The sequence below is a fragment of the Pagrus pagrus genome (genome assembly GCF_965226575.1).
Source record: "Pagrus pagrus genome assembly, chromosome: 19".
Classification (NCBI taxonomy): domain Eukaryota; kingdom Metazoa; phylum Chordata; class Actinopteri; order Spariformes; family Sparidae; genus Pagrus; species Pagrus pagrus.
Window position 1 is genome coordinate 14098099 of NC_140203.1, and position 27965 is coordinate 14126063.

At 42.3% G+C, this 27965-nt stretch overlaps 1 protein-coding gene across 3 annotated transcripts; it reads right to left on the bottom strand.

Moving 5' to 3' along the window:
- Positions 1-27935, bottom strand: kcnn2 (potassium calcium-activated channel subfamily N member 2). Of its 3 annotated transcripts, XM_084382455.1 has the most exons (8): positions 26836-27653; positions 26386-26481; positions 13231-13649; positions 12804-12945; positions 12515-12625; positions 11947-12074; positions 6322-6391; positions 1-2034 (listed from the first exon to the last, which is right to left on the bottom strand). In XM_084382455.1, exons 1-8 carry the CDS (start codon positions 27610-27612, stop codon positions 1759-1761), a joined length of 2019 nt encoding a protein of 672 aa, XP_084238581.1. In that variant the 5' UTR covers positions 27613-27653; the 3' UTR covers positions 1-1758. The 3 variants fall into 3 exon arrangements, with proteins under 3 accessions (XP_084238581.1, XP_084238580.1, XP_084238579.1); XM_084382454.1 differs by lacking the exon at positions 6322-6391 and having other exon boundaries at positions 1918-2034; positions 26836-27935; XM_084382453.1 differs by lacking the exons at positions 1-2034; positions 6322-6391 and adding an exon at positions 9734-11428 and having other exon boundaries at positions 26836-27935.
- Positions 27936-27965: the final 30 nt, after the last annotated feature.

Sequence of the window (27965 nt, forward strand, 5' to 3'; positions counted from 1 at the left end):
TTTGAGTCGCATACAGTATAATCTCTCATTGGTTTCTATGTTGCTGAAGTTTGTGGACTGAACATCTGTCATTGTGATGACCGTCTGATTGAACTTATTGGTTAGTGGGTGGGCTGGTCAAGATCAGTGGTGCTGATTCTCCTCTGACCCATGCTATTCTCTATGAACCTTGAAACCTTGCATTAACAACTATTTTCATACTGTGAATATTAATGTCTAGAGGGTATATAGGCCACATCCTGGCATTTCACGCAGCTGATATGGAGATAGACCGCGTGAAAGGCCAGGGAGGAATATTTCAATCAAATTTAAATATATCAATTTGACTTTTGACATTAAAACATAAACTAAAAGACCTAATAAATACCAATCACTGTAGGTTGATTTACCAGTTCTGCTCATGAATATTGCTCTTCCAGCTCAGCCAACAGTGTCATCTAAATCAAATGCTGTAAAAATAAATACAATCAGAAGAATAATGCAATTTTTATATTGTCTATAATTAAGTTCCGAAAAGAACCTAAAAGACGACTTTATGTATGTACCTTAACTCCAGTCCAAGAATATTGAAACCATATGCTAGATATGCTGAATCTGTCACTTCATCCATCCCCTTTGTTGCTTGTTTTGTTGTAGGAGGTGTGCTTGTCCTCATGAAAGTATATAAAAATAGGCATTTTCTTTTTAAAAGGTAGATATGGTTTCAGCGAGTTGTTGTTCAGCGTCTGTTGTTGCCCAGCTGGGGTGACAGCAAGCATAAATAGCACAGGAAGGAAGGACGGGAGGTGAGACACAGCAAGACAGGGGGTAATTACTGAGTTTGTGATCACTCAAGACATTTCTGTCGGCCTCTGCAGGTCTGAGTTAATGCTTGTTTTTGAAAAACAGAAAAAGGGCTTTGACTTGATTCATCAACGCTAGCCACAACTTGAGAATTGACAATAATAAACCCATGCCCAAACATCTCAAATGTTCTTCTTTTAATGAGCAACGCATCTTTATATCATACGTCAGTCAGCATTGAAGTGCATTGATTAAAAAGTAAGTGCAAGTACAGATTTTGATGCATTCATTTTGACTAGAGGATTAAATTATTTGCAACGTCGCCCCAAAAATAGTCATTCTACAGGGGCACTCTGCAAAAGAAAAACTGCTATAGTTGATGCTGTTTCTAACCTAAAAGATATATGTTTTTTTTCCTCATTTCAAGCTTTTTAAGTTATCTCTGAGTGACAGTGTGTGGGAGCGATTTTCATCTGCCTTCCGGTGTCAGTTCACTCGAGTCCGTCAAACACAGCACTTTTCCTCAATATCACTGTCATGCTCCCTGACTAATTTCTCAGTTTGCTTTGAGGAACACGGCAACTGAATCAAGCCAGCAGAAGCACAAAGTCTGTGAGAAGCACTATTTTAGTGCAATAGTTTCACACATGATAACCTTGCCACCTAAAACTGGCTATCTCTGCATAGAGATGGAGTAGAGCTCTTATCGTACCCCCGTCGATAGGCCTTTTAGTTTTTACTGAGGGAAGCGCCATTATTTGTGGTCATGTCACCAGAGCAAGGATAACAACATCTTTTGAGGTAATAAAAAACAAATAACAGCATGAAGTTATCCATTAAAATGCATTGTCCCCAGTATCTTGGATTCTGTCATCAGAATTTGGATAATACTTATTGAAACCATAAGGCTTTACGATAAATGCAACTTGGCCATATGATGGCAAAAGTCTTCAGTGGAGGCATTCCCCTTGGACTCTAGCTGCTCTCGGAGGAGGTGGGCGGTGCTGTGGAGGACGACCTCCGTCGGGACACTGACTGCGAGCGCTCAGGGCTGTGTTTGTCATAAGGCTGGAGCTGCACCTCCAGGAAGTCCCTGTGCTGCTGGGTGATGACCTGGCTGATGAGTCCCGGCAGAGCCTGCAAGTTACTCAGTAGAGTCTCCAGCTTTGTCTCCAGCAGGGCGATCCTCTTCTCCATGTCCTCGCCTCTCTCGTTCAAGTCCGATATCATGTCATACATGATGTTCTGAGTCTGGAACAGGGGAGAGGAAACACACTCAGCATGATCGTTTTCCGACTTGGTGTTGTTTATGATGGACAATACTGCATGTGTCCATTATAAACACACTGGATTACAGATAGAAACACAGCATATCTTCAACACTTTCATAGGTATACAGTTAAAACTGCTCTTCTGAGTTCATTCTGAAAAGTGAAGGTAATAGAGGATATTAACTTTCTCATCACATCCTGCAGACCGACTTTAAATAGAAAAAAACCCCCACATGATTAGACCAGTGATTAGCAACTGTTAATTGTCTGGCACAAAAGCAATTAAAGGATAGGCTCACATTTTTTAAAGTCTGTCTGAAAACAATACTCACATGCTCCAGCCCAGTTACCAGAATAAAGTGTAAGTCTTGTACGTTTCTGTAAACCACATATACATTAAATTTATATGTTGCTATGTGTCATATCAACATTTCTGCAATACGTGTCCGAGCAAATTCGCATTTCATGTAGGCTATATGAACTAACTCTAACGCCAGGAGGAGGAGAGTATGGTGGTTTTGTGAGGAGGAGAGACGGCAGTCAAGCAAGAGACCACTGTTCAAGACTGCGTTTCAACATTAAGCACGAAACAACTGGATATTTTAACGAGATGTCGGGACATTTTCTAGCAGTGATAGTGGCAACAAAACCTGATATTTTTTACAAGGGTCAAGGTATTTTCAGAAATGTAAGTGCAACAAAAATGGATATATTCAATGAAACGTTTGGGCAAAGAGGTGTAAGCGGCAAAAAAAAAAAAAAAGCATTTTTTTTCGAGACACCTGGAAGCAACGTTAGTGGCAACAAAGATGGATATTTTTAACGACACGCATAACAATTTCAATCTGTGTCGCCAAATATGATCTTTTCCTCACCCCAACCAAGGTTTTGGGCTTAAACCCAATCTGACCATAAGCACAGTGTTGTAACACATACAATTTAAAACTGAGTATAAAAGAACCGTAAAGTTTCAACATAATTGCTGCTTGCAGAAACGTACATTTCCAACATTTATTCGGTCCACTGGGTTGCATGCCCATAGCAATGAGATCTTTAATTGTTGCAGTAGTTCCTTTTCTCTGTACTGGCAGCAAAGAGACCTCTTTCTAACACCATTTCAATGTAGGTGATAAGGACAAAGTCCTCATATTGTTTAAAAATGCATTTAAAAGTTCGGTTGAAGCCACTGCAGCTTCAGCGATAATAGACAAAACAAGTGGGTATCTTCCATAGATAGTCTTTTAAGTTCCCTTGTTGTGCCTCAGTGTACTACAGCATGTCTGCTTGCTGATTTATTGTGGGGGGACAGTAACACAAAGAGGGAATTCACTACTAAAAAACACAGGAGAAACAACTGCAGCAAACAAAAACTCTTTCAATGTACCCACGAGCTTTTGGGCAGAGTGTTGAAGGAATGAGTCCTCAAACCTGAAGATAAGTTAGCATTTGTGCCTTTCTAGTTCTCCTGTCTCAAAGTCAATGGGTTTTTTCATGGGTTTTCGGTTAGATGCCTAAAATACGGTCTGTGGTGTGGTTCAACGATGCAAAATATGCCAGGAAATACCCCACTTGTAAATTTTGAAGCTTTTACGTGTCTTAAACAAGGAGTTGTTTAGCAGAGTGGTTGCTAACAAGTAGCTTAATGCGACTACAGAGCACCGATAGACTCAGCAAACGTTGTGAAGGTCCCCTCTTTGGTGCCCCTATGGTAGATGAAACATGAAAAACGACAGTCAAGGGTGCCCTTCCATGCCCTTGTCATTTTTTTTCGGCCCTGCCCCTCAAACATCCTGAGTCCACCACTGCTACAGAGGTTGTCAGGGACATTAAGCGCCATCACAACTATTCTAACTTTAACTCTCCATGGTTTAGTAGAAAGTTTGGTGGTGGTGACGCTGAAGTCATGTGACTTAGGTATAGTTTGTTTATAGCTTAATATTAGCTTTTTGCCACTGGTGATCTCATTTATGGTTTGAAAAATTTGGAAGATCAAAAGAATATACAAGTGTCACAAACGTTTGTTTGCCGCAGATCTTATTTTCTGCAATAATCCAAAATCACCTTGACTTTTTGACTACTTGTGATGCTAACTTCTGGGTGGGCCTACAAAAATGTATCATTGTTTTCAGACATTGTTGAAAAAACGTGAACCTATGCTGTAAACTCAGCATCTAACCCAAAAGAAAATATCAGTTATCAGGTATCAGTTATGAGGACAGTCAAATTGACAAATCAAATTTTACAAGTCAAAGTAAATTATGATAATGTTGTGGACTGTGACTGTGACATTGTCCTCCAGTGTTTGGGAAGCAGAAAAGTACATTTCACATACAAAAAAAAAAAAAGGTCAGGGAGGACATCAGGTTATTTAAATGCTTAACAGCTCCAACCTTGAGAAGCAGCAGTTTCCTGTTAAAGACTGTCAGAGATGGGCAGATTTTATTTGACTAGTTTACAAGAGTTCATGTTTCCGTGCAGACGTGAGTACATTAGCCTGTGACCTTGAGGACACAGGAATGGTGCCTGGTGACGACGCTTCCTGCTCCTTTGATGCATCAATCATCTGTTGACAGACCTTTAAAAACATCTGTGGCTGCAGCATTTTAAACTCCCGAGGTTCGGATCTTCGAAAATAGTCAACAACACACTGAGAAATCCATGTCACATTCGCGACGAGGTGTGGGAGTGATGCTGCTGGAGGGCGGTTTCTGAGGTATTATTCAGCGGAGGATTAATAATCCCTGGCAGCCTAGAGGCGATGCCATCCATCACTTACCTTGTCCTCTTCAGATTTGGGGCGGGAATAATGGGATAGGTTGTTTATGTGAATCAGTGAAGACTAAAGTAGCACTGACACCGCTCAACCTGACAGCTAGTGGAGACAAGGGCTTCTCTGTTTAGTATAAACACAATCCAATCGTTGATTTCTTGTCAGATTTTTCAGCAGATCGAATTGTAACTCCACGTTTGAATAGTTCATGAAACGGCTCATGAATCCATGGGTGTGTTGTCTTATACACGTTATTCTTCTTCGGATTTGTCCTGAACTGACCTCATCTCATCTGTAAATCATGAAATCCAATAAGAACACATTAAAAAGTGATGGCAGAAAGAGTCCTGGAAAACCACAGGGGAACAAATATCATAAAAAGAGGATGAAACTGATGCAGCTAAAAAAAACAAAAACCCTATACAGTTATTATAGATCCACTTCAACGACAAATTGACACCATCAACCTATTTCTGTACGAGAGAATGAGAGGATTAGGAGAGAGGAGAGTGGCAGCAATTTTGCAATTTGGACGACGTGTAATTCAGCGAAGAAAATGCTGCAACATTCATCCACACAGTGCATCACTTAAGTCACATTAAATGCAATAAACACCTCCTGTATTAGAGAGATAATGAGTTAAGGGGATACATTGTGATCTGAGGAATTTCTCATTGCACTGCAGTGGCGATGCAGCTGCCAATGATATGTTCAGCTCTATTTAGCTCCATCTTCCCACTGGGAGAGTGAGGGGACTGAAGTTACACTGCCCTCCTATGGCAACAGGCTCTTACAACAGGATCCAGCTGAGTGCCACCGGCTATAAGGCACCTTATCCAATGTCACATCCCAACTCTTCCCGCTGCTGTTTTACAGCACGAGGTGATTGGGCAATATTAACTAATACCGTTCATGACACGCTGGCCCCCATCCAGTTTGACTGTGGCGCACTTTTGAATGTCAAAGCCCTCTGCCTTTCTCTCCTCCCTTTCTCTGCCTTTACTTCTGGCTGAATCATCAGATCACAGTGTGTCTCCCTTCCCAGGTTACTGTTTCTGCTGTGTCAGGCTGGCGCGCTGCCTGGTCTTTCCCTAAGGTTTGTCAACTTCTGTTTAGTGCATCTGGAGACAAACATCAGAGAATACATAACGTGAAAAGCGGCGCAGACACAAAAGGGGGGTTTTCTTCTCACCCTCATTCAGTAATTTTCAGGCAGACATGTCCTGGGGATAGTGGTTTACACTGTGAAATCAAGATGTTGTTATTTCAAAAACCTAGAAGATGAGAATCTCAGGTGAGTGCAGACAACCAGAATCATCACACAGATTCATTTTTAATCACCTCGTGAACAGCCTGTCTGTTTATTTGACACCTGTAGACTTTGATTATATTAGAAAAAACACAGCTAATTCAATCACACAAGGGAGAGAAACTTAATCAGGATATAGTTGTCTATGCTCATGTAGAATGCAGCAGTAGACTGTTAGTCTAGCTTACCTTAGCAAGGTCCACTAGTGAGTTTGCTTGGTCATTCAGCTTGCGTTGCTCCATTTTAACACTTCTCAATCTGAACACAAGAGCCATTCACAACCCAATATATTAACGCTATTAGAGGTTTATCAGTAAATTTGTGCACACACAAAGGCATACACACGGAGAGCACTCCTAGGACATGCACAGGATGTGTGTAGAAAAATGCAGGGGTCAGTCTGTTTGGTTGAGCTGCATGCAAGTGGAAAGAGACCACGGGGAGGAGGGGGGAAGGAGAATGAGACCAGCTACTCAACCAATAACTACAGGAGGACTCAGGATCAGAGCAGCTATGAAGCATAATCATCACTGATCAAGCTCACAGTTGTTATCTTTCTGGTTAAAGGGACAGTTTACCCTAAAATCAAAAACACATATTTCAGATCTTACCTGTAGTGCTATTTATCCATCTAGTGAGCTGCCGATTTTTGGAGATATCGGCCGCAGAGATGTTTGCCTTCTCTCAAATATAAAGGAACCACATGGCGCTCGGCTTCAAATGCATTTGAAAAACTATAATGTCTCTTTGCAGAAATCATGACGTAGTTACTTCATGTTGACCTCATGTATGAACTATTTTCTTTCTGCCAGAACTACACCTGCCAACAGTATCACTACACAGAAGGAAGTGTGCATCTGTACATAGACAAGAGGCTAGCTAACTAAGCAACCTAACGTTACAGCTTAGCCCGGAAGAGTGCCATTAATGTTTACATCCTGACTTCCTCCTTTGCTGAGCTGCATCGTTGGCTATTTTAGTTGGCTAATCTCACTTCCTTCTGCGCAGTGATACCGTGCAGTTTGGTAGAAGGGAAATAGTTCCCTCATGAAACTGCTCACAACAAGGTCTGGATTCTCTTGAGTAACCGGGTCATGATTTATGGAAAGAGACCTGCTGTTGAGTTTTTCAAATGTTTTTTTTTTTTCTTTTCTTTTTTGCCATCTAGTTCCATTATATTTGCAGAAAGGCAGACATCGAAACGGCTGACATCTCCAAAAGTCAGCAGCAAAACAATCTAGATGGATAAATAGCACAAGAGCGAAGAGGAAAAATATGTATTTTTGAGGTGAACTGTAAAGTCTATGAATTATTTAGTCACTCAAAGCCACAGATATCAAACATTGTTTTAAGTATACACAGAGGCTAATGTTAAACCTTTGGATAGCAGCTATCTGCACGTTTTGCTTTTTGAAACTTTCCAATTCAAACACTGGAAAAAAAAGAAACGGTGACATAAGAATTGAGAAATGCTCAAAGGTCTTCAGACCGCTTAAAGGGATCCTGTTAAGCTTGCATCATGAATAGAAAATGCTACATTACTTGGACACTTTTTTCATCAACGGAAAATCCTATATTGCGAACTCAGCAAAATTAACTCACCTACTCCATACAACATGCCTAAATAATTCACATCTCCTGTTTAATTAGGCTTCTAAAGCCTGTTTTCACTCATCCTCTCAGGGGGCTCAAAAACAGCAACTGTGCAGTCTTGTAGTGTGTCGACCACACGTGGTTTCAAGATATTAAAGACTTTTTTTCCCCCTGAATCACCCACGCATGCTAAATTAAACTGGGCACAGTACACAGGCTAGCATCATGAGGGTAAGTTTGCCAGAGATAATCAAATATAATCAAATATATAACTAACTGAGACATGAATGCAGTGCGAGGTGATCATTAGGGTGTTTGTGAATCGAAGGCAAACAGTAATGAAGATCGAGGAGGGATTTAAGGGGCCCTCGGGGAGTCTGATAATTAGCCGAGATATGCCCATTCTCATGCAATGCAGGATCATTTCTCTGTTTTTCCTGCAGACAGGCAGATGTGGAGCGAAGATGACAGGTCAGACCAACAGAGGGTGCCACAGGCGTCACTAAAGGAAACTACAGGCGAGGGAAGATGTCCTGACAGCTGAGGACCCAAATGCTTCACACAGAGCAGACTCTAAAGACAGGAATACTATTGCAACATTTTATTGTTCAAGTCATTCAATGAAAGAAATGTAAAAAAAAAAAAAAGAGAAGGAATCTAGAATGATGAAAGATAACAGATATTCAATGTTACATGACTTTGCAGTTGATGTAAGACCTGTTAAAATTAGACATTTCACAGTTGGATGACCAATAGCTGTCAGATGGGGCCGAAGCAGCTCGAGGTCAGGACGAGGAAGCCTACTTGCCCTGTCTTTTATATTCGATGTCTCTTTCCCCCAGTCAATCACTCGTCATGGGCAGTTCTCCTCTTGAATGAGCACTCTAAACCTGCTTGCTATTCATCAGGGAGAAACGGCTATGCTAAGCTTTTCAATACCCCACTAAATCAAAGGCAATCTCAGTTAGTGCTGCACCATATTTTTTTCCCCCCCCTCCTGACTTGCTTTCTTTGTCATGACCTCCGTTTACCTCATTGTGGAAAGAAATGCTAATTTTTCTCCAACTTAATGGTCGGGGTGAACCCTCTGCAGCCTGTCGTGCTTTCTCTTTCACCCCCCTCTCTCCGTCCCTGCTGACAGCTTCATGCTGTCGGTCACAGTCGCAGCCTCTCGGGCTCAAGCGGGATCGCTCGGAGGCTTTACTCGTGACCTTCCTCGCAGGTCACTTTGCTGTTTCTCCGATCCACTGATCTCTGAGCTAACAAGCACTCACTGTCCTGCTCCTCGCTATGATTCCCACTTCAACCTTGTGGATGGAAAGGGACAGCATTCCCAAAGGGGATCTGACTGTGCTGCTGAGACACTCGACTTAACAGATGTAATGGCCTGGAACTGTAACTGTAAGACACCATGCCTGTGGTGGGTAAAATGCACCACCAGAATGACCTCAGGAGTGTTTAAACCGTGTCGAATGCAAACTCTGCTAATTCCCCTTAGTGCAGAGATGCATGACAGCTGTACGTCCGTGTTATTATGCTGCTTAGCAGCCATGATAACACCAGATCAGCGTCTTTGCTACTGTGTCATCCAACAGAGAAATGAAGGAAATGTGGCTGCAAATGTAGCAACAGGCGTAACAATGGTTCCACACGCCGAAAGATGACCCTGAGCCCTGATCTGTGCGAGCGTGACCGCTGAGTTGTATAACATGACTTGAGGGATGTTATAAATTATACACTTGTGCTGTCTCCTGTAGAGCTCTAGTCGTCATCCTTCGGTACGTGAAAGCACAGTTGATTGGAGTTTAATCAGTGGCTTTCTGATTAAAGATCAAAATCTTATCACATCCATGCAGAAATGGAAAGAAAAACACCCTCCATCACTGATAATTGAAATTCACTTTCGATGCATCTGTGGGAGTGTTTACAGTGTGCAGCATGTGTCGATAAGGAGATTTTAAAGGTGTTTGCGCTGGTCGTTTAAAGCTGTTTGCATCTTAAACTGTTGAAGATTGAGTGTAAAATGCGAGACTAGTGTGTGTTTTATCAAATTGCCATGCCACTCAGTTGAACAGACATCTAATGAAATCCTTAAATGAAATAATGTGTGGACAGTACGATTGTGTCGTGTTTCTGTGACATGAATTTCACTTATCAAATGAGGGAGTGTAATTTTTTAGTCACACTATCGGGTTCAAGGACAAGCTCTCGTTAGCATGCACACAACAGGTCTGTATCTACATGTGAGGCGAAGACTTACTTTCGAGCTCTATTGCATTGTGTCGACACAAACAGGAAAAAAAGGAAACATGAAGTAGACAAATGAATTATTACAACATCATAAACATGTCAAAATCTGTTTGCTCAGGTCTGGCTGCTGGAACCCTCATCTCTACTCTGTCCCCTCAGCACTTCCTGCAACTTGCATGTTATCTCTGTGTTTCTGCACTTCAGCTTCTCTAAGTCTAATCCCCTTTTTTCTCCACACTAGTCCTGGTTATCAAGAGTACAGTGAATCGAAACAACCTCCCTGTTAACTTTAGTAAACATTGGTCAACGCAGACAGTGCCTCAAAGCGTCTATGGCTCCATTTAACAACTGTTTACACCTTACATCCTTTACAGTGACTGATGAGGACCACTGACACGCTGCCTTGCAGCTCTGACCGGATGAAAAGGGCCCAATGATATCTGATTTGATGTTTACCATCGCCTCATGACAGGTCAAGGATGGCTGTAGGCCTTTTCCAGCCCTCCACTCGACCGATCTGCCCGCTCTCAGGCTGCTTCCTGTCCTACATTCATCTCAATCCACAGTCTTGCATCACATCCTGCAACAAGACTACAGGCAATGCTTAACACTCTCCAAGATAAGGCCTGTGAACACACTATTTCCCGAACAAAACAGAATCTTTACAAGATAAAGGTGTGACGGGAGGATGTTTGCACCATGCTGAGCAGTTGTCCTTGCAAACAAAGCTGTACGTGACTTTTTCCCAGCGAATCTGGTTCTGTATAGATTTAGCTTAAGCTCCCGGGGATTTCCATTATTAGGCTGTCCTAAAGAACAGGAGGTGGACATGAGACGCTGTCGTCACCGCTGCAAAATCGCCTGAATACGACAGCGAGGACATAATGACTAGACAAAGCAGCCATGACAAGAAGCTATTAAACGGCCCAAACCTGGATGCGGGTTGCAGCAGCAGCAGACAGCTGTGTGTGTGTATTTCTCAACCATGTGATTAAACATCCTGATGTCTTTAAAAACATAAATGTGTGTCAAAAGATTCATGAGCAAATCAAAGCTGCACACAGGAGACCACAAAGACCTATATACGTACATAAAACCACAGAAAGCACACAAACATACAAAAAAGGGACATTTTACTTAAGCATAAATCACCGCACATCTAGTTATTGTAATAAAGCACTGGGTTGAATGCCAGTTATTTAAAGACAAAGCCACAGACTGGATGTGCTTGTAAGCACTGTAGGTTGAAGAAAAACAAGAGCGAGGTGAGGCTAAAATCGATACTGTTTTGGAGTTAGGTAGCACTTCGGGGAGTCCTCGGGGAGCCACTAAAAGACTAGCTGACAGGTAAGTGTCTGACCAGCCGCTAGGAAAGTAGAAACCCAGATGTGTCAGCCCCTGAGGTCAGCATGCAAACTGACATACAAGCGAGAAAGACACACAAGAGTCAGTCTGACAGCAGAAGGTGAGAGAGAGGGAGAGAGATCAATATCATACCGCTGTGAATTCTGTAACTCAAGAACATTTCATGGTCATTTTTTTTTTTTTTTTTCAGGAATACTTCTGTAAAACTGACTGACTTCTTCCACAATCTTCTGGCAAGTTTTTCCATTCTCATTCAGAGAAAATGCCATTTTTACACGGATAAAATATGCAACTTTCATCCTGACACTTCTAAAACAAATAGATTACAAAAACCTCTATTTAGCGTATCAGCCAATACTATTAACATACATTGAGTTCCCTCGCACATTTTACCACACGTTCAACAGGCCGACTCGTTATCACGTCTGCAAATTTTAAAGTTAGTCGAGTCGGGTGAACCGTGGTCACGATGCTTCAACAATAAGAGCACATATATTTGCTACAGGTGTCAAACAATTCAGATTTCAGGTTCGGTGAATCAAGCGAATGCACTGCTGGATAGAAAGGCATCAGACACAAGATGACTGGCGTGGCGTGGTACCTACTGGTGAATGGCTTGAAGAAATTTTCTCTGGTGCTTCCTGACTCTGGCGTGGTCCATCTTCCTCACCAGTTTGGTGTTCTTATAGATGAGCCACGTCTCCCTGAGAACATTCGCAGCTGTGTTTTTCACCTAAAGTACAAAAAAAAAGGGAAACATTTAGGCGACTGTGAGACATATTATGCTCATTTTGAGGTTCATCATTTTATTTTGGGTTACTACTAGAATTAATTTACCAATCTGTTTTAGCTCCTGTCTCTTTAAGGCCCCCCCCTTCTGAATACCCAGTCTGCTCTGATTGGTCCGCTCGCACACGCCTGAGCCAGCACCGCTAACAACAACAGAGCAGCTGTGCTAAATCACTTCTCACGTGCCAACTACCTGCTAGGCATTAATTATGCAAATGTGTGAGTCCAAGATGTAGCAATCGAGAGTCTTGGTTGTTGCCAGTTTGTGGAAAAATTTAGTTCTACTGTTAGCTAGCTAGTGTTGGCAATGTTAATGTTATCTATCCTTGGTTTTAACTTTCAAGATCTTTTACTCCTTTAACCCGATGCAGAGCTTTCACTTACTCTTTTTGTTAGCTGGGTGTCCATCATAAAATTGTGGACATGTTTTTCAGCTTTGGTTAATTCCAGTTTCTTTGCCACCACAGCCACCACCAAGGCAGTGCAGCCAGCACCCTGTGAAATAACAAGAATGGACAAACACGAATATAAAGGTTGGATTTCTACATATTTCATTTGCAATATTCCAGTCATGAAATATTAGTAGCGTATTTGTTACACTCTTTGGGTCTTTCAACACTTTCAGAAGCCCCAAAAGTTGAAGCTCTTAATCCGTTTTTCTCCATTTTCTCACCATAATGCCAGTCAGGAGGCAGACTCCTTTCCCACAGTATGTGTTTGGGACCATATCCCCATATCCAATGGTAAGAAACGTGATTGAGATCAACCACATGGCTCCTAGAAAGTTGCTGGTTATGTCCTGGTTGTCGTGGTACCTGCAATAAATAATAAATGCAATAGGTTGACCAACATCAGTGCCCCTGAGAAAGCAGATGAACTCCGGCTTTCTCATTTTAAGAAATAATTTTAAAAATCCAATACAGTATCGAACATGAGATTAAATACTTTGACAGAAGGGTTATAATCTTTTCTCGCAAATCTTTCTATCTCGATGCTCAGACACAGAGCGAGCTATGAAGTGTGTACATTATCTATTTTTATGCCTTATCTATGTTTCATGCCGAGCAGTGCAGCATAGCGTGAGAAACTGATCCAGGCACCTCTCGCAAGCTCTCACAGTCCATGCAGCGATGATCCACAGCGAGATGGTGAAGACCAGCAGCACAGTGCCTGGACAGATGGTCATGAGGGTCTTCATCACAAAGCGTGTGTTGAAGTTAATCTTGTTGAGTGCACCGATGCTGCGGGACGAGGCGTCCGTGAAGAGCTTGCTGTGCAGCAGCATGACACGAGCAATGAGGTACAGCCGCAGGAACATGGGGATGGACAGGATGATGTCCACGTCTGCATCCGTCTTGGATGGCACATAGGAGTAGGCCAGGCGTGCTGTCCAGGTGAAGGTGTAGTTCCCTGGGATGGGGTGGATGGCGCACACCAGGATCTCCAGGCAGATGAAGAAGATGCGCTCATATGTCATGGCTATCCTCCAGTCATCGGCCGCGTTGTCCACCATAAATAACTGCAAGGAAAGGGCACGGTGAGGCCGACGGAGGGTAAAAAGCATCCAACATTTTCATCATGGTGACACAGAATGCTACAGGAAATCATTAAAGCCCATTAAACAATAAGTCACAAACAGCCTTGGGTCTTTAAATCACATTTTTTAAGTCACATTTTTAAAGACCTCAGCAGTTTTTTTTTCATGTCGTTGCCCATTTAGAACAAATGATATCTATACGTAACATAAATTCAAGAGGACAAAATTGATCCATAACAACAGTTGGAAGAGGTGCAGCAAAAACACAACAATACACAAATGTTATGATAATGTGAGGACGCTACACTCTTTCAAGGCCAAACATGACACAAAGATATGTCCAAGGGTATCTGATGAAGGCTGCAACACTGAAACACCATGCCTTTGTTTATATGAATACATTATCCAAAGAACAGCAGGGTGTATTAGCTGCTTTTATGTGTTTTGTCCGGCCTCGTAGGTCGCCCATTTGTTTCTATCACTGCAGTTAACTCGAGCTTCAAGCGTTCTCGAGTTTGATTTTCATATTAAAGTGAAATAGATGGAACAGAGCAGCTGCCTCGAAGGTAGAAAGCGACTCAAAATTAGAGCTCGGTCAATTAATACATTTGTTGATTTGCAGAAAAATGCCTGTTTTCATAATCGATTCATCGTTTTTTAAGCAAAAACTGGTTGTTTCAATTTTGGGGAACAAACTTTAATCAGAGGAGAAAGATCTTCATTGGCTGATTTTTTTATGCCTAAATAAACAAACTCTCTTTTTTTTTTCATGGGCGAATAAACAAACTGACCTGAAAGGACAACACAGTTTCATACTGTGTTACTTTGTTTATATGTGGTGGACCCTGCCACCTTTCTAGCTTCAAACAGTGTTCTGGGACCTTATTTTCCTCTGAGAACAGCTTGTTTATTCAGTTATGGACAGATTAATCTACAAAGAAAATGATTTTTAGTTGCAGTCTCCTGGATTCTGCCACAAACGTCTCCTCTGTTTTTTCTCTCCTTCACAAAAAAATAAAAAAAACAAGTGTTACATTAGCAGCATGCAGTAAGCATTTTTAACTTCAAAGCGTTATACTGATGAGAACATCTGCCGCCTCCACATTAGCATTAGGTTCTGGTCGCCTGGCCACCCCGACCAGAAGGTAGGCCGTTCCACTGGGGACTTCAGTGTGGGTGGATTTCAGCACCCCTCATCACTCTTCTCCACCCAGTCCTCTGTCATATACAGCAGCTTCCTCACATGGTCACCTCTGCTGCTCCCTCCTCTTGTTCATCCCTTCTCTTCATCACATTCAATCCAATCTACACCTATCTCAGGCCCAGAAGATTCACTGCCCAGTGTATTCACCCTGAACTAACGACAGAGCCCGTGACCGCCATCACCCGCTCATTCACAGTCATCCCTGATCATGCTTATAGCCAGAGATACGCTATCGCAATCTCACTCCTCTCCCTAGATTTTACATTTGCTGGTGCAGGTTGAGGATTGAATACTATCAAACTGTATTAGCTTCTCCTACATTTGTCAAACAATTCCTCTTGTTGACGCGACACACTGATATTCCTCCACAGCGGCTCCTGCCCTATCCACTCAATCACCTCAAGGTCCTGCGCCTGTGTACAGGCCGTCACAACTGGCAGTAGATATTTCACAAAATGTTGCCGTCAGCAAAACACAAGCGAGGTTTCCTGGCGGCTGTTTTTGCCGTGAGAGCAGAAGCCGCTCTAAAGGAGAGAAAAGAGAAACTGCAGGATTACATTTTCTCGGGAAACTCCTCACTGTGCTCAGTAATGAATTATAACACGTCCAGCCACTTCTCAGGATTTAAAACGAGAATATGCACGTACAGTTGAATGTTTTTGCTTACAGCTTAGCATCTTTTGAGAGAGGATTGCGCACAGGTCAGTTCAGTGTGCAAGCTTGCAGCTTGGATTTTCAGTCCACAAATACCTGCTGGCATTACCCATGAAAAGATAACTTATTTATATTTATATCTATATTTATAATATAAATGTCATGGATGGGTTTTTAGTTCAGTTATCTCCTGTTTTAGTTTTGTCGGTTCACTTCTCATGTGTCATGTTTTTTGCTTTACGTTTCCTGTCTTTGTCTTTTTCCTGCCTTTTCCTGAATACCTGTGTTTCATTTGTTAATTAGTCTTTCCGTACTTAAACATCTGTTTTCCCTTACTCTTTGTCGGTTCATCTGCGTTTCCTGTGTCTGTTCTTAGTTTTTTCTTCTTCACCGACCCTTCTGTTTTTTGTTTTGGGCCTATGTTTTTTTAACCTGCCTGACTCAGTGTGTACGTTTTGGTCCTCACCTTTTTGCAAACCATGACAGTATATTTTCAAGTTTAGGGACAAGACTAAAGAGAGTCATTTCTTTCATGTCACAGATTTTTATTTAGCCTCATTCTTTTCTTACTGGATTTACTGAACAAACATTGAATGGATGCATGGATGCCACTTGTGTGTGCTAACAATCACGTCTCATTATCAGGGCTTTATTTTATAGCGCCTGTTGGTTCAATATGTTAGTTTTCAGAAACTCTAGATGTATAAAATCTTAATAGTTATTACAATCTCTCTAAAAGAACACAACTCCAACCTGTTTTCATATAAGTGAATTAAAAATATGGCAGTGCTGAGGCCCCCCGCTGTTGGTTTTACAGCAACAGTAGTAATAACTGTTCATTTTTGAGTGCTGCTGAAATACTTCATTAAAGAAATGCTCCATTTGCTATGGTTATCGCATTTTTGGCAATTGCTAATTCCACTGCTAATGTGCATTTCTGTACAAATGATTGTCCCATTAACATATTAAGCTTGAAATCAGAGTTGAGCTGAGAAATAAGGAGGTGAGTGCTGCGGTTTTCTCTATGTCAAACCCTGGGGAGGAAAAAATAAACATAGAGTTCAGCCTTTTCGTCCCATCCCACTAATTTCTGTACGTTAATAATAATTCTACTGTCTCGTAGCTGTTTAGTGCAGTTATAAAGGGACAGTTCAACCCCAAAATCAAACATACATACTTTCATGTAGGAACTATTTTCTTTCCGTATCACTGCGCAGAAGGAAGTGTGCATCCACTCGTGGATGAGAGGCTTACTAACTAGGCTAACTAAGCTAGCTAACGCTGCAGTTCAGCCAAGGAGGACGTCATTAATGTCTAAATCTTTGTCACGAACACGAGCCTCTGATCCATGAGCAGATCCACGCTTCCTTCTGTGCAGGGATACACTTTATGTATGTGGTTGGGTAGAAAGAAAATAGTTCCCACATGAAAGTGCTCACAACAAGGCTTGCGGGTTATCTTGAGTAACTGGGTCATGATGTTGAGTTTTTCAAATGTATTTCTTGGCGCTCTGAGCACCTCAAGCAGAGTGCCATCTAGTTCAATTATATCCGAGAGATGGCAGACATCTCTATGGGCGACTTCTCCTAAGAGGGAAAATAAGTACTTCTGATTTTTAGGTGAACTGTCTTTAAACCAACTTTTCCCTGTTTAGGTTTATGAATCATTTAATCACTCAAAAGCCACAGACATCAAACATTGTTTTAAGTAAACACAGAGGTTAATGTTTCACCATTTAATAGCAGGTATCTGCACATTTTCCTTTTGAAACTTCCCGAGATAATTGTTAAAAATTATTATTTAATGTATGTATGTGGGTATTTTTGATTTGGGGTGAACGTCCCCTTTAATTCTATGTGAGATAAAACATCATAATATTCACCGGTGGCACGCATCACTACTCGGCATCTCGCCAACTCGTCTCCATTTACTTTCATTTGGAATTTCTCATTATAGAAGTAAAAAGTGTCCCACTCCTGGAGGCTAATGGGATCAGTGACCTAGATTGTAAATTTAGCAGTGATACGTTACATAAAAATTGAATTGCTGAAACAGTCATATTTCTCACCATTCAACAGTCCAACATGCTCAAGGACAAAAAGAGCGCGCAGAAACGATCGATAACACTGCCACTTTTCTCACAGACATACATGAGTGCTCCACATGCTACAGCTCGACAGCTTCAAAGGCGCCCTGACACTACAGCCGACACACAAACTGCACTGAACCACAGCGCACGCTCATTATAGCGTCTGAGCCAATTATATGTCCGACAGCCTCTGTGGAAGAAATATCAACTGTCAACACGCTGGCACATTACAACCAAAACAGAAGCTGCTTACAACTCACACATGCCCCCAGCACGCATGCTACAAACCATCCCACAAAGCCTCATTTATATTAATTCAAAAGCTACAATCAGAGTTGCCCCCAAACACACAAAAACAGATGAATTAAAATTTCAGAGGCAGTTGTTCATATCGAATGAGCGACACCGAGCTCCTTTAACAAACTGACATCTGTCAGAGAAGTGTGTAACTCTAACCACAGCTCGTCTTGTTCGCCTTTCCAAGAGAGTGTAATGTAGACACGGAAACACAAGCTGTGACTCCACTCCGCTACGGTTTCTTACTTACAGAATTAGGCCTCTGAAAGCAGCTAAATCCATTGTTTGCACACAGGACAAGCAGCGTTTTATTTTACGTTTCAAACGACAAACCGGACCCCGTCAAAAGCAGTTACAAAGTTTGTTGCCTCAAAACAATGTAATTAAACATTTAAACGCAGGTTGCATAAGGAAAGCCTACTTGGTGGGTAAAAGCAATTATGGTAATGGATGACCTGAAATACAATACTCAAGGGCCCTTTACCTCCGAGCATCAAATATTCCATGCCGGCAGCAGAAGCAGCAGTTATGACATAGAGGTGGAGGGAGCTACATCTGCAGTGGAAAAACCTTCGACTGTGCGTTTTAAATCACATCAAATATATGATACGGAGCAGGACGCTCCGAGTGAGGCATAAAAACACACATGTGATGAGATGGGACACTTTTAAATGAGTATCAGTGGATGACAACTCATTCAAACACAGCGAGTAAAGGGATTTTAAATGTGACATAAATTAATCACAATTAAAATCATGCCGACAGAGGCTGAAAGACTCATGCAGTCTGGTAATCAGCACTGTGACGTGTGAGTTTGAAAAGCAACATAAAACAACTAATGGAGGTTCAAAGACACCAAATGATCTCTAACCAGATGAGCTCTGAGCTCCACAAGCAGAGTGCCAGCTAGTTCAATTATATCCGAGGGATGGCAGACATCTCTATGGGCGACTTCTCCAACAATCTAGATGGATAAATAGCACTACAGGTAAGAGGAAAAATATGTACTTTGGATTTTGGGGTGATCTTCCCCTTTAATTCTATGAGAGATAAAACGTCATAATATTCACTGCCATCACAACTCGGCATATTGCCAACTCGTCCTCATTTAGCTTAATTTGGAATATCTCATTAATCTGTGATGTGACGAGTTTTTAAAGCAACATAAAACAACTAGTAGAGGTTCAAAGACACCAAATGATATGCGTGTTGGTCAAATAATTTTATGGTGACTAGTTTTATTGTATTTTCATAGATAAACAGCCATTGTGCGTGAAGATAAATGCAAAATGCAGCCCATGTGTGAACTGGGTTGTGGACAATCTCAATCTGACCTGCAACGTCCCCAGAGAATAAATAAAAAGATCTGCAAGAAATCAATAAAAGGCAGCGTTATGTTAATGAATCTCAAGGCAAATGGCTCCATTGAGTCTGTATTCCTATTTAACTCATGTTGGCTGAACTCAAGCGGCAAGTTACGTTAATGGTTGTGAAGAGAGAGAGAGTGTGTCACTTCAAATGCAGTATGTTTGATATGCCAAGAGGGTATTGCAGTGTTTATGGGCTTCAACATCGAGACGTTTTCGCCAAGCAGGCTAACTATGCCACAAACTTGTCATTGTGGGAAAGAGATGAAAGAGCCCTGAAAACTGTCTTTAGCTTACTTGCCAGGCAGAATATTCACAAAGCAGTCAACCATCCAAGGGTCGGCAACGAAAGTTGGCGACACGCCTCATGCAAACTCACAAAACAGAGCAAGCCTTTCTCTGATCTTATATAACTTTTATTTTATTATATGGACACACACATCTCTGTGCATGTGAGCGTGTCTGTACCCCGGCTGTAATATAAACCAAATATCCAACACTGGTCAAAATGTCCTCACTTTCCAAAAACTGTACAGGAACACACACATTTAGCTCTGCATGACACAAACAGTCAACACTGTACACAAATCCAGCCGCCGCTGGCTTCTCTCAGACATCGGCTTGTTTTTTGATGGACAGCCTCATCACTAAGAGTGCACGCTCCTCATTCATCATGACGAAGTTTCATTCACGTCAGGTCGCGACACGTCACAGCAGAAGATGTCCTGAGCTGGTTCCCTACCTGTCCTGCGTCTACACACTGCGGTCTCGGAGGGGCTCACCTGGGTTGGTTACTGGTTTCACTACGCTCAATATAACTAATGGAGTCCAGCTCAATATTTAATCTGTGTAATGTGGAGATGGGAACATATATCTTGTCACCGAGAATGAAATCGCTCAATCTCATTAGTGAATTAGTTCGAGAGGTTCAACCCAATTAGACATTAATGCAATACTTTATTTATGATATCAAAGTGAGCCACTAACAGACCACTTTGCTGAGTAAATCTGAAGCTGTTGCCGTTTCACTTTGCTTTTGTTTCTGAAATTAACTCTCACATTTGCATACACATTCCTCTATTCAAGCAAAGTAAAGCCTCTCTGAGCCAAAGTAAAAAAGCTCGTATAAATCTTTCTTTCTTTAAATTGTCGCTGCTGCTGCTGCGGCCAAGCTGCTCGCATTAATAATCTAAAAAATCCATCGGCATGTTTAAAGTCACATGCGGAGCACAATTTGGTAAATGCCGTCATTAATAATCTTTAGCTCTCGGGGGAGGCTGGGTGTCTCTGGCCTTGGAAGCCTGAGTGTTCAGTGAAAACATTGAGGTCACCAGCCAGTGGCGGTTATCTGACTCCCGTCTGGAGTCTCAGGTGGAGGACAGATTTCACTGTGAGAAATGCAGAGCGTCTCCTGCAGTTACACCATATCTCTGACACATACACACCACCCAGGGGCGGTGTGACGAGCGCGGCCAAGTCCGACTCTGGCAGGATTCGCTGGCATCGTTTGGGTGATGTGTTGTTATTTTATCTTTCCTGCAGATTGTGGAGTGTAATACCGTGTGACTGTGAAACATCAGCGCTGACTTTTATCACTAACGTGCACATCAAAGACAGAACAGCCCCCAAAGCTTTATGCATTAGTTTAAGAAAACTCAGCAGAACTGTCATCACAAGATACAACGACATAGCAATGGCCTTAACACAAATGCCCCACGGCGAAGAGCCTTTGATGCGAGAAGAAGTGAAAACTCTCAAGATGTCAGCTTCTGTCTGTTTGGGAATAAGGTGAACTCATCAACCAGCTGAGCAGCAGCGAGAGCTGGAAGATGCTCGCAGCTCATATCAGACTTTGACAATGACAAATCAAAGTCATGAGGCAGCTACAGACTCTCACCTCTCCATTTCCACTTGCGCTGTACAGTAAGTCGCTGCCTGCCAACACAGCAAACTCAACTCAACTAAAAAGTCTAAAAACTCCTCGGGCGGATCGCCAGCTGTCAACAAAAGGCATCACGGGGACCGAATCAGGCCGATAACGTTTCAAGGAGAAGTATAAAAAGATGCTGAGCAACATCAGTATGTACAAAGGAGGATTAGACATTAATATTATTCCCCCTAATTGTAGGCGCTGGGACAAATCTGAGGACATTTAGCAGGACACGGACACACTGTTTCTCTCCGTTAATGCACTTGGCTCAGTAGGTCAGCCATCACTGCCATTGCAGCGCGGCAGATGTATCCCTAAACAATTCAAATGACAGCTGGTGTCCAACATCTATCCTGTCTGACCTGACCTTTGGAGTTTTCAGTCACTCGGAGCAGAAAAAAAACTTCCTGTTGTTTCACCCTATAAAGGGGATGGGAGGGCACGGTCTTTACCGAGTCTGACAAGTAAATCAGTTTTAAGGGCCTAGAAGTGGGGCGGAAATATTTCATCATCCTGACTTATGCTTCCACATCTGACAGGCATCTGTGAGTACACATGGATGTGCATGCATAATCTATTTCACTGCAGGAGCAATATTTCCCACATAGAAAAGTGCTCTTTAGAAACAGCACTCTACTGGTATCGCAAACACTTGAGGCTCCTGTAGAGCATTAACATACAGACCGCAAACCACAGACGTTACATTAAACTGAATAACACAACAGCAGAGCGCTCAAAGTATATTTGATGCGATGCTTCACCAAGGTGATAAGGCTACATATAGAAGGTTTGTGATCTGTTAGGTGAAACTCTGTGTTAGAAAGCAGTGGTGGACGCATCAGTGATTTGTCAAAGTCAAAGTAAAATTTCCTACATCATTCGCAGTAACAGCACAGTTTATGGAGATTGTTGTATAATGTCTGTGACTCTGGAGAAGCTTTCAAAGATCTGAAAAAATGACTCATGTGACCTTAAAACTGCAGATTTATCAAAACGGAAACCAATTTTCAGTGGAGTGTTACTACGTTAAAGGTGTAATCTGTAGAATATGGCCAGAATATAAAGGGACGGGTACGTCGCTCCATACAACATACAGGCAGCATGTCACCAGAGTAACTGACAACTGGATTTGGCTGAGTGAACCAGACTAAGAGGTCGAGATCAAGACTATGACTTATCATCCGTGTCTTGTCAAATCAGATAAATTGCCTCATGTGATGTTGAGTTAGTTGAATCTGAAGACTACAAGTTTGACAATAAAGAAAATCTGTTGATGTGAAGTAAGAAATACGTGAGATAAACAGACCTTTGTCGCCCTTTTCCTTATTTCTGCTCGAGGCTAGTGGCTCGAGGCTACATTAATTAAATGCATTTAAAAAAGCTGATATCTCTGCATCTTCTGATTTAGACTTTTCTATAAACTCCAAGTCCGACTGCAACGTTAAATTAAAGGAGGATCCTTTAACAGAAGGCGCCTGCTACAAACTAAAATCACGGAGTTTGACAGATACGGCTTTTACAAGGCAGGTGAGGTCTAATAAAAAACAGAGCTGAGACGATGAATCTGTCTTTTAAACACTGAAACACAAATGAAGTCAAATCGTGATTTCATCAGATGCAAATGAAAGAAACACAGAAAATGAAAAGGAAACACACACACACACACACCCGGTGCTGTTGTGTGTGCATGTGTGTACCATTAGCATGATAGATTTAGAATTAATTTGTCTGTGAGCGTATGTGTGTGTGTGTGTGTGTGTGTGTGTGTGTGTGTGTGTGTGTGTGTGTGTGTGTGTGCACATATGTCAGTCTGCGGGAACCAAGTAATGACAGAGTAGCGACAACAGGCACAAAAGCCCCTCAGGCAGGGACGCAAAGGAGCAGCTGGTGTGGTGGAAGTTGAAGTATGAACACTGTGAAGTGGATTTAAATAGTAAGACAGAGTCAGTGGCTGATAGTTTGTTTCAAAGGGGTCCTGATGAATTAGAAAACAGACCTTACAATCAACGTCTACTTTTACAGAGACGCAGAAGGAAGTGAGTAAGACTGCAGGGACGTGCTGATGTTTTTTCTGATTCAGTTAAGTGTTCAGGCGTCTGCGTCTGAATTAACTGCATATGAATCACTGTGCAGAGGGGATACGTGGTGAAAAGTGCTTTGAGGTAATCGACTCTGACGCAAACAATTGCGTTAATAAAGTTTTCTAGGTCAGCAAAAGAGGAAATGTCGTTATCAATGAGAGAGAGATAACCAGGGTGAAGAATGTTTCGGATATTGACGGGACTGTCAGAGGCTTCGGGATCAAAGAGGTTAGAAACAGACTTCCTGTGGGGTAGATGTGCCGCTGCTGACAATTAAAAAAATGGAGAGAAAAGCTTGTTCTAGAGCGAAAATGAAAATTTCAGCTCGCCTGTAGTGAAGGAAAGAATAATGCTTCACAGCCATTTTTAATGCGTTAAACAGAGTGTTTAAGCTTTTTAAAACCTCCACGATCGCCATATTTACGAATACAGACGTGTTGCTGTATCATGAAAGTAAGAATATATGAACACGTTTGAAATGCTTCAGAGCCAAACTGGAGGCGCTGACTCGTTAGAACTTAAAGGTATAATATGCAACATTTCTGCATTAAAACGTGTAAAAACGTGAAGACCTTTGTTTGATGTTGTTTTCTTTTGATTGAGAGACCCCTTAGTGGAAGAAATTACATACTTTGCATTTTAAACATGGATTTTTAGTGGAGTATTCCTTTAAAGCAAGTATTTTCCCTAACATATAAACTGACACTGTCATTCAGAACATGTTCAAGAAGTACAGTATTATTCTTTCAACTGGCAACAGACAACTTCTTTGCTTTAAAGCTGCAATACCTGATATATTTTTTTATTAAAGTAAGTATTTAATATCTCTATATTACAACAGTAATCACTGTTATGGAGTGTTTCGTCACAACCCATGTCTCTCCTCCTGTTGCTCATACAGAATTAGACATTTTCTGGTATCCCTTCCCACTTTATCCAATCAGGACAGAGAACCCCATAAAGAGGCGGCCCTGTCTGATCCCTGTTTGCTGCTATGTCTGGTGATTACCGCTGCACGTTTACGCTGTGAGAGGAGGGATTGCTAACTGCAAAACACACAGGAAGTTAGCTAAAGCGACGACAACACTTACAGCAGCTTTTCATCCTGAAGTAAATACCGATCGCGCAGAGTAACGGCTGTAACACATAACACCATCCACACATAGACTGGCTCCCTACCTGGCTGGATTTCTCACGCATTTCGGCACAAAGGAAGAACGTCTGACATTGCAAAACCAAAACAGGAAAAAGACACTGTTTTCTCTGGTCACTAACACCAGGTAACAACTGGAATACCTGTAGAGACTCTACATGGAGAAAGAAAAAGAACCTGCTGACGGAGGAGGCAACGAAAACAAAGACAGATAGTGATAGAAGCTGAGGTTAAACAAGAATGAACGGAGCAGCATTAACTTGATGGAGAGCGCCAGTGTTGTGTCAAAGTCTGTTCCCCAGCTGATATGTGTCCCCCCTTACCACTTGGACTTATCTTACCTACTTATTCATACAACCAGGCGTTTAATCGGGATTCTTACGGTTGTGTTTTGCTTAGCGGTAGCCACGTTGCTAACGCTGTGTTTGCCACAGTGAAACACTATAAGGGGGGAATTTGTTCTCTGTTTCCGCTTTGAGGAGGAAATACATTCGTCAATCTCGTGAGAAACAGACCTGAAATAACAATTCAGTGCTTCAGCATTTAACTGGTTTGTTGTGAACAGGGACCATAAACATACAGCTGCTGCACAACCACCAATTTAATACAATCTGTTACAGAAATCCCTAAATGCGAACCTGCTGTGATGAGGAACACACCTCAGCAACGTGTTAGTCACATTATTCAGCATCAAGGAAAGTTTGCACAAGCAGGAGTTGAAAAAAGCTCCGTTTGTGAATTAAATAATTTACGCAGGATTAGAGTAAAGAGGTGGCGAGGCCGAGGGGAGGGAAGAATGATCCTCTCATGCAAACGTGCAGTATGCTTTCTAATTTATAAACAGCTACTGGGAACTGTCTGCAGGGGAAATGAAAACACTTCTGTTATGCATTGAAATATGGTAATGATGTCTGTGCGTTTCTATCATCCCTCATAAAGAAAGGTTTACAATGAGACATCTGAAGGGGGCGACACATTTTACTGTTGGGCTATTTCAATGACTGATACTCCCATGGGACTTGTAAGTGCTAAATATACCAACAGGGCTGATGAATTTACTGAAGCTAAAATACAAGAGCCAAACGTAACATGTTTTACTAAAAGCTCATCTACATTTTGAGTGAGAGCTCACGCAATTTAGCTGAAGGCATTCTTTAAAAAAAAAAAACACCATCTTGTTTAAAAGTAAGAAAATCCATTAACATGATTAAACATGGTGTCGTCCGAGGTTCGAGAAAACGCTTGAGCTGTGTTTCTTTTCAAGCGAAGTTTTCCTTTTAAGTTGATTTAATTAAAAAGAAAGAAAAAAAAAGAGGAGACAGAAGAAAAGAAAAGAAAGTATCTAATGCATGAAAGCTTTCTGGCAACATGCATCCAGCCTGCAGGAAGTGGCCCCATTAATTCAACAAAGACACAAGTGCTGAAGCGCAGGAAGAAACTGTAAGTATAATGCAACAATGCTCCGAGGCAAGGTCATAAAACTGTCCAAGTGTTAGAGCATCATCTCGGGGGAGGCTGCCAATCTATATCCATCCACTGAGCCCTGCGAGGAGTTCCTAAATCTTATCAAAATGTATAATGAAGCGTTAAAAGATGATGGCCAGTCATGGAATTAGAGGGCTGTATGGATTTTCACTTTAAAATCAAGAATATAAGGTTCATGTTGGGAATATAATTTAAATGAGTAATTACAGCGTCCCACGCTGCAGAGAAATTGAAATGTAACACTTCATTTGCTTTCACAAGAAGTTATTTGCTTTCCTGGACTTCAAGTCAATAAAAAAGCATCTTTTCGAACCTGCAAACCGCTCGGGGGAAATTTTCTGCACAAAACTCAAAAACCTATTTGTGACATCCTGTAAAGTACAGCTGTGTGGAAACATTCAATGTGGTGAGACATTCACTGTTAGAGCAGAGTAAGAAAAAGAGGGTTTCAACGTTACCTGTATCTCTCTCGCATGGTATATGATAATCAGCCCCAGGAGAATGATTGTAGAAAGGCTTATCAGGCATTTTAGAGCTAATGAATACAGGGACTCCTGGAAAAGAGCAACAACACTAAAGCCAAACAACACACGACAGCATGACATTAAAAAATCACATTTTTAACCAGCTTGGAAAAAAGACATGCATGTGAGTAATAACTCAGCTTGTTAGGATGCAACAGAATCTGACATGTGATATGTTTTGGGGGTTCCCCTTCATGCTTGGACAGCAGTGGGCCTTTTGGCCTGCTGTGTGACAGACAGTGTGACTACATGGGACACTTTGCAGTGAGCCCACACTTGTGCTGCCTGTTATTCAAAGTGGCTGCTCTGCTATCACACTTTTGCCATAACTTAGTCCGTCGCTAAATTGACTCTGAAGAGCACGGGCTCGGAGAAAATACGCACCTTTCCATAGGCTCCCCATGAGAGTTCAGTCTCTATAACCATAACAACGATCCCAAACATCCCAAAGATTAAAGCATAGTCGCTGAGCCGCTTCCTCTTCTCAAACAAGGCCCTCCTGTGACCGAGCTTCTCCCCAATGTTCTGGTTCTTCTTTTTCCCCGATTTGCCGCCGCTGTGGCTGCAGCCTCCCCCTCCGTCTCCCGATGCGTAAGGCATCAGGGTGGTGGAATTATTCTCCGGCTTGGATACTAAAGTGTCCGACGCATCTGCGGCTGAGATGGGCTGCAAAGGCTGGGACTCGGAATCAAACTCGTGTATGTTTCTGCGGGACGAGCTCAAGTTGCTCAGCGGCCGCATTACGCCGCCGTTGTATCTGCAGCTGCTCATGGCTATTTCATTGTAGGAGTTACTGTCTTTGTGGCTGCTGCCCAGGCTGCCCCGCTGCTGCCGATCGCGGCAATGCTGCTGCTGATGGTGAGGATGATGATGCCTGGATGAACTACCATGACTAGAGGGTGTGAACTCGCAGACGCTGTACTGGCAACCTTGCCTCGCCGAAGACGTTTCCGAAGGTGTCCTTAAAGTTCCCACAGTGGTCGGCGACGTCCCGCGAAAGACGAGGCTTTTTCTCGCCTCACAGGTGCAGTTATTGCAGGTGCAGCATTGCTCGTGCTGCTTGCCGAGCCGATCCTCCCGCCCGCAGTAGTGCTGGTACTTACAGTGCTGGAACTGCTGCTCTGGAAAGAAATCGTTCTGCAGCTGCAATGGGGTTTCCATGTCAGTGCTGCCGTTTAAAGCAGCAGTCGGGTACCACACAGCACCCGACGAAGGGCGTTATGGTACTTACGGGAGGACGGAGCGGCTGCATGGATAGACCCATTTCGGCTCCGGTAGAATGAGACCGGAGCTTCCGATTGGGCAGAGGGGACCAAAACAACTGGTCCGACGTCATGAACAGGTTGCAAACCATGAGATGTGAAGCCCACCCTTAATCTCATCAGGATCAACAGAAAGCCTTGCAGACAACCTGGTTTTGCGTCATTTTTGGAGATCTACCTGTAGTTTGACACCTGTACACAGCTGCTGATAAAAGACACTTAAAGGCCAAGTTCACCCAAAAATGAAAATTC

Excerpts from the sequence above, each read along its gene's own strand:
- kcnn2 (XM_084382455.1), bottom strand. The coding sequence starts at position 27,612 with ATGGAAACCCCATTGCAGCTGCAGAACGATTTCTTTCCAGAGCAGCAG. Across the intron at positions 13,650-26,385 it reads ACCATGCGAGAGAGATACAG|TTATTTATGGTGGACAACGC; the intron begins GTAACGTTGAAA and ends CTTTCCTTGCAG. Across the intron at positions 12,075-12,514 it reads ACACCCAGCTAACAAAAAGA|GTGAAAAACACAGCTGCGAA; the intron begins GTAAGTGAAAGC and ends TTTGTACTTTAG.